This window comes from Monopterus albus, unplaced genomic scaffold, assembly GCF_001952655.1.
Source record: "Monopterus albus unplaced genomic scaffold, M_albus_1.0 scaffold266.1, whole genome shotgun sequence".
Taxonomy (NCBI): Eukaryota; Metazoa; Chordata; class Actinopteri; order Synbranchiformes; family Synbranchidae; genus Monopterus; species Monopterus albus.
This window is the reverse complement of record NW_018128146.1, coordinates 395489-402761: the sequence shown is the minus strand read 5'-3', so window position 1 is coordinate 402761 and position 7273 is coordinate 395489. Positions and strand designations below refer to the sequence as shown.

The 7273-nt window shown below is 40.5% G+C and overlaps 1 protein-coding gene across 6 annotated transcripts in view; it reads left to right on the top strand.

Moving 5' to 3' along the window:
- The window catches only part of dgkg (diacylglycerol kinase, gamma), a 111015-nt gene that overhangs the window by 26185 nt on the left and 77557 nt on the right, over positions 1-7273 (top strand). For 5 of the 6 annotated variants that reach the window (XM_020621709.1, XM_020621708.1, XM_020621710.1 and 2 more), the window contains one exon: positions 4378-4967. In XM_020621709.1, coding sequence (XP_020477365.1) covers positions 4901-4967 — 67 coding nt within the window. In that variant the 5' untranslated portion in view covers positions 4378-4900. The remainder of the gene's footprint in view (positions 1-4377; positions 4968-7273) is intronic. The other variant, XM_020621706.1, reaches the window with a different exon arrangement.

Genomic DNA, 7273 nt, shown 5'->3' with positions numbered 1-7273 from the left:
AAAAATTCTGGAAAAACTCTTTAATAACAGATTAGATACATTTATTGACAAACATAAAATCCTCTCTGATTGCCAATACGGTTTTAGGTCGAACCGATCGACATCTTTGGCCATTACCGACCTGATGGAGGACATTACAAGTGCTATGGATGAGAAGAAATACACGATGGGGATATTTATTGACCTAAAAAAAGCATTTGACACAATCAATCATGAATTATTAATGGACAAGTTAGAAAAATATGGGATCAGAGGAATGGTTCTGAAATGGATTAGAAGTTATTTGACACAGAGGTGTCAATTTGTGAGGTTGGGTGAATACCAATCTGAACTACAGATGCCTAGTTGTGACAATTTGTTCAAAATGCAGCCTCCAGTCTGAAGCTAGCATTAGCTGACTTAACAGTAAATGTGTCAGTCCAGTAGAACACTCTGGTTACTGCTCAAAGCGCTAACATTACACAAAGCTCCAATTACTCGCAAATATAAATCATGTACCAACGAGGCCTGGCTCTGCGGCAGTATTGCAGTCAGTCCTGCACCAGGCATAATTTTATCAAGGCTAAACAGCCGATACATGTATTGCAAAGGCCTATGCCACAACCTTTGACCCACAGCTCACATCCAGCTAATAGGACGTCACTCGGACATCAACATACTGGCAGCTGGAAAAACCCTTCTTCTAATTTTGGCTAGGCAGCAGGCGGGGCTAATTTACAGACCGTACTTTGATAACACAGGGTGGAGAAGCTGGAATAACAACAGGAGGCTGTAGGCAGCAGAGGGTCATGGAGGGGGGGTGTAGCTGAGAGACACATTTTTTTCTGTACCACTGTCACTGGGTTTCTCAGACACTGTGGGAGATCTAAGTTAATGCACCTTTAAGATAGACTCTTCTGGCTCTGATGGCTGGCCTGATGCCATCTTCTCTTCTGTGGACAATGATTATGTTAGAGCTCCTGGTTCTGTTTCCCTCCTCTTCAGTCTTATCACTGCAATCATCATAAGTATCCTAATTTGGCAGTACTACTGTCCCCACATGCTTCATGTCTTGGAACACCTCTTGGTGGTGAATGTGCAGACACAACAACAGCAGACCGGAGTGGCATGTTGCCCTGAATTGAATGGTAATGAAATGGTCCATCTTTAGCTTCCTGCTGTTTGAGGTACAGTCATATAGTAGGGGTTTTGGATTTGAAAAGCTCCTGCACATCATAGTTAGTGTTTTTCCCTTATTCCTTTGAGTTGTTTTCACAGATTTGAACACATTCTCAATAATAAGCCAGTGAGAATAGGCTGTAGAACAAAAGAAGAGTCAGTTGTGTGAACTTCATGTAAATCTGCTTCAGTGCTGTGGCTTTAACAAGCCTGAGTGAGTCACGGGATCTCCTGGTGTTAAGGAAGAAAGCATCAGAGGAAAAGGGGGTTATTTAGACCTCCACAACACATTATGTTCATTACAGCACTCGGTCGGTTTTATTGAAATGCAATAAGAAAACCAGAATCAATGCTGCATATTTTTATTTATGTGACAAAAATGACAAGATGTTGTTAAATAGCAGAAGGTCAGTTGACAAAACACTGAATAATGAAACGGAAAGAGGTCTTTGAATGTGTGCATGGTTAAATGAAATCCATGTGGCTTGTGGAGATATACTGAGGGCACATGCACAAAAGTGATGCGTATCATGTACTTGCTTGCACCTTTCATAGTAACTGTGGCGATCTTTCATTTTTGTCGGTGGTCAGGGTGGAGGCCCCATACACTAGACTGGCACATGCTTCTTTCTGTCTCACAGTATATAGAGCTCCTCAGAAACATTGAAACATGACAAGGGACCCCAGCATGACACAAGCCAGAACCGCTGGGAACCACTGGTTTGATCTTTGCACTGTAGCGGTCCCCATACTGGAACCAGGCTGTATCTGTTGAAGGTTGTTTGCGTCACATGTGGCTCTGCAAAAGGCTGAAGTGGATAATATTGCGTTGTTGTGCTTCTTTTATGCTGCATCACATTTGGCAGAGCTGTAGGTCAGAACTGATTTTGTAGCATCAGTTTCAACTACCTCAATGTTACAACTAGGGGTGTAAGAAAATATCGATATACTTGAGTATTGTGATATTATGTTTTGTGATATTGTATCAATTCTTAAAAACGCTACAGATTTTTTTTTTTAATTAATAGTTCACATGCCAAGTAGTGCCATGCTGTTGGATGTTACAGGGACTGTGACAAACGCAAATGCAAATCCCTGTTCTGAGTGCATAAAAAAGTAAACCTTTGTACAGGAGATTTTATGGTGGTGTGTGGCGTATTTTCTGACACTTTTTCTAAAATTAAATTTTAAAAAATCACAGTATACAGTATCACCTTGTTTACAGTATTGCAATATATTGAATCATAACACCTGTATCATGATATGTATTGAATAGCCAGATTAAAGTCAATACACAGCCACGTCTCTAATATAGAAGTTTGATTAGGCAGAATGGGTGGTGTAGTGGTGCGGTGGTTAGCGCTGTCGCCTGACAGCAAGAAGGTTCCAGGTTCAAGCATGTCCTCCCTGTACCTGTGTGGGTTCTCTCTGGGTACTCCGGCTTCCTTCCTTAAAATTCTACATAGCTACTTTCCATGGCTGGTTGTAGAGATTTAAATCGTGACACCAGTTGATCCGAGCCTGGTGCATGTCCATCCGATGCTTCTCTACTCTTTGTGTCCTCTGTGCAAATTGTTTTCATTGAATGTGACCACAGTCAAATCGTTCTGATTTGTTCTCACACGGCAAACTACAGAAAGTGTGACAGGAGCTATTTAAAAATGCACTGACTTCTCTGTCAGAACCACTCGTGTTGTGTCAGTTTGTGGTTAGGTGAAGTAGTTGCTCATTTGTTATTAAAACTAACAACTAAAGCATTTTGGCCATATAGATCTTTATTATCAGTATTATACAGTAATTCCTCTTTAGTAGTCTGTACCCGACCCAAACAGTATGAGCCCTAGTTCCTGTTGACTCCAAATGACTTGTATGTAAAGCGATGGCTTTACATACTGGATTACAACAGTGTTTGGACTGTAGTTCTTTTAGCGCAGCTCCATTTCTAAAAATAAGCAGTTATTTCTTTAGTGAATTTGAGTTAGTCACCCATGCTTTAATCTTCTCTCTGTTGGGGCCACAGCGGGGTGACAAATGAAAGAAACAATAAAAAACTGCAGGGGTCACTGATTAATCTGCTGATTGTTCTCTTGATTATGTGGAAAAACACTGGGAAAATGCCGGTTGTGACTTTCCAGAGTCAAAGATGATCAGTGTAGTGTATATGATGTTATCTGACCATACTGTAGAGTGGTATACATGTACAGTATGTGCACTGACCCTTATGATATAGGCTACATGCACTGCCATCTTGAATACCTTTTGTTCTATTGTAATATTATAATGTATAATGCAAGCTGGAGACGTTGTGTTTCCGGGTTGTTTGTATGTCCGTCCATCCTATTCTTGTGAACATGATATCTCATGTCTTGAGGGAATTCCTGCAAATTTGGTAGAGACAGACATGTGGACTCAAGGATGAGCTGAGTAAATTTTGGTTCCCAAAGGCCACTGTGTCCTCACATCCGTCTCATACCCATGAACTTGACTGGTTGGCAGATGCATACAACCACAAAGTGGTAGTTCTAGTTACTTAAGTAAAGGTTTTAAATGCAGCACTGAAAAAATACATTTGAAATTGCAGCTCGTCTTTTAGAGACATGTTTTTCTGGCTCAGTGGTTCACAAATGTTCAGTTTCACTCCACAGTTGTGGCTTTGTGGCTTGCCTGGAGGAACCAAAGAAAAGGGTTGACATTTTTTAATGTAGTGTGCAGTTCACATGTTATACAAGTTAAAACACAAGTTATTTTTGAGAATTGACATTTTCTGCAAAAAAAGCACACAAGGATGCTGTGCTGTTATTATGGTGCTGTATTTTTCAGCTTATAATTAGTCTTGTCTGTGTAGCTTCAGGATCAGCTGTAGAAGTTAAATGAATTTTCACACAGAGAAAGAATTAAATTTTACATGTGTTGCACTATATCAGACTCTAATTGATTCCAGGGATTTGGCTTGCGTGACAGTCTAAGCAGCATTCTCCTCAGCTCACTGTTTGTTCAGATGCTCCATCACCTCCTGCTGTAAACCTTTGCCTCCTCCTCCTTCCCTCTCCATCCATAACCACCCACTCCTCTATCTTTAAAATGACTTGACATATTATAGACTTTTATGCTGACTGCTGAAATAAAGCTATTAACATATTGTAATGTTAATGGTCACCCTAACTTATGTTCTGCTGTTTTCTCTCCTCTCTTCTTCTCCATGTGTTTGTCTCACTGCAGGTCAGAGAAGGTGTTTTGTGCTGCAGGTCTGCTGAGAAACCTCGTGTCATCTCCTAGTCAGGAGGAGTAGTTATTGTTATTGTGACAGACAGTCTTCTCTGGAAATGTACACCTGACTTGGCATAATCTTCGCTGCCACAGGAGCTGAACCACATCCAACTACTATAGACTAAAATCTGTTTATTTTAGTAGCTGTTTGTTTTTTATATTTTGGCCCTCAAAGTGACAATATTTGGAGCACAGGAGCAATATTGAGGACATGAAGCATTGACCCTCTGGGTAAAACACTGTGCTGATTTCATCGTCATCTTTCTGGTTTTCTACCCTCACTGCTACCCTCAACTTTCCAACTCCTGTGTGCTCACAAGGTGCTTGTTGTAAAGAGCCAGTGATGACATCCCGAAACCTCTTCACCTCCGTCTTATTACACAACTTGGCCCAAGGATAACCATCGATCCCCCGAGGGGCACCTGTGGACCAACACACGCCCAGACCACAGAGCCCCGCCCCGGCTTCAGGCAGCATGGGAGACGGGAGCTGGGTATGTCTGAGCCCAGCGGAGTTTACCCAACTGCAACAGTACAGCGAATGTGAGTACCTGAGGGAATCACGTGTTCTCATGGTGGAGTGCGGCTTGAACTCAGATTCAGAAGTGTGCTTCTCTAGATTTGAACTAGGGAGTACAGGTTAGATTTGAATGTTTTTGTATGCCTTAAATTCTACCTTTGATTAGCATCTTTAAACTGACCCAGGTCTTTAGTGATATCACCCAAAATATAATTATAGAACAATTCAGACTTGGATAAAATCATCTCACTATTTATTCACACAGAAATGACAGTAAGAAATAAAACTGAAACGCAGTCTGTCTGCATTTAAAGTGGTCTTAGCTTGTTTAACTATGTATGGCATCATGAATCACTGAAAATAAACTCCTATTTTATGTAACTCCCATGGTTTATGGACATGAAGGAAACATTGTTTGATGCAGTCGCTGCTATTTACAGTTGACTAGACAGAGTACACAGGGTTTAAGTAGGTGTGCAGTCCCAGGATACATAAATTAATAATAGGTTAATTTAAATGAATGTTAAAAATATGTTTGCTTTACTTTCAAGTCAGCTCATTAATTTTAAATTGTAATTTCCTATTTTACTTTGCTGGCTGTTTTTAGTTTTCACTTCTTCGTTTTTCCACATTATCAGCTTCTCATTTCTTTGTTGCTTTAAATAATGAGCAGCATGTTTCACTTTGCCCAAGGAAAACACTATAAAGACTAAAAGGAATAAAGGAAATAATGTTTTAGATGGTTTTTATCATGTAAGTCATTCTATGATTTACTGTATGTGTTCAGCATTCTGTACCAATGATCATCAGTCTGTGTGTTCACTGCTGTGACTTCACCTTTTATTATCATTTTTTAAACCTTTTTTAATTTGGGTTTTGCAGACATATGCCACCTTTATATCCACAGGACATATATGAGCCATTTACATTGTTTCAAGAGGGAACACAGCTATGTGCTATTACAAAGAAAATGGGATCAAGCCCATTAGACTGTGAACAGGAACATCCCCACACCCCAACAAGGGACCACAGAAGCATAAAACAAACCCAAACAAACAAACAAGAAAAAGATGCACACTGGGGCACATTGCCATCTATGATCTTATTACAGTTAAAGTCAGGTTCTCTACCGTTATACACGGGTGGGTGAAAAGTAACTAGGTATTAAAAATTGGCTATAGAGCTTCACAAGATATTAAAGAGACAACACAGCATCTTTGGAAAAAAAAAAAGAAGACATATCAGTTTGTCTTCATCCAACAGATACACAATATGGCCAAAAGTATGTGGACACCTCAGTCCACACTTGCATACTTTTAAGTATGTGGACACCTCAGTCCACACTTTGGTTCTTTTTAATGACCTTTTCATTTCATATGAAATCCTATTTACTATTGTCTATTTAGAGACTGTTGCCAGCCTAGTTACTTTTCACCCACCCTGTAGATTAAGGTACAGAAGGATTCTCAGATCCAAAGGACAGTAAACACTGGAGTTCAGCACAGCTGTGTGCTGTCACCTTATCCTCCCTTGCCAGCGGCCACATTTGTTAGTCAAATGAGGATCTGTCTTCTCGTCGATGGGGGTGATGAATAGAGTTTTACTCTTTCATGTGTGCTGCTCTGTTGAGGAATTACACTCTTGTGCATAAATCATTGTTTTATAGAGCAGCATGAAGTTTATTGTGTTGGACTCACTGACTGAGTGGAAGGTCACTGACTGCACAGGAGACTCTGGCTGCTAGGTTCTAATGGAGCACATAGTAGGTCGTCTCGAATTTGTCCTCTTGTACCAACAGTATGTGTGTGTGGGTGCAAATACTGTACATGGATCTATTTTTGGCTCAACTGGATGTATGAGGGAAACTGATGTTGTTACTTGGAAACATTGTTTCTACTTGCATGTGAAGGGCAGGTACCTTTCACAACTCTCTGTTCAGTCACCACTTTAAAAAAGTCTTTCCCTTGTTGGTTCATTGACTTTAATTTGGTGTCATTAACAAAGATTCAGAGTGGTGTTATGGAATGAGAAATAATTATCTCTTACAAAAAAAAACTGTTTTACTTCAATTATTTTAATACCAGTCAAAGTCATTTCTTGCTGATTTAGTTTGTAGATGGATGTGTGTGTGCACGAGACACCGGGCAGGCAGGAGAGACAGCAGAACTCACATGCACTAACGTTAAAAAGTTAAGTACACACATTTTGCAGGACTTCAGGCTGTGGCTCGGGGGTAAAGCGGTCATCTATTCGCAGTGCCTTCAATTTGAAGTGTCCTTGGGCAAGACACTGAACCCCAGGCTGCCCCTGATGGCCCTGCAGGGATGGC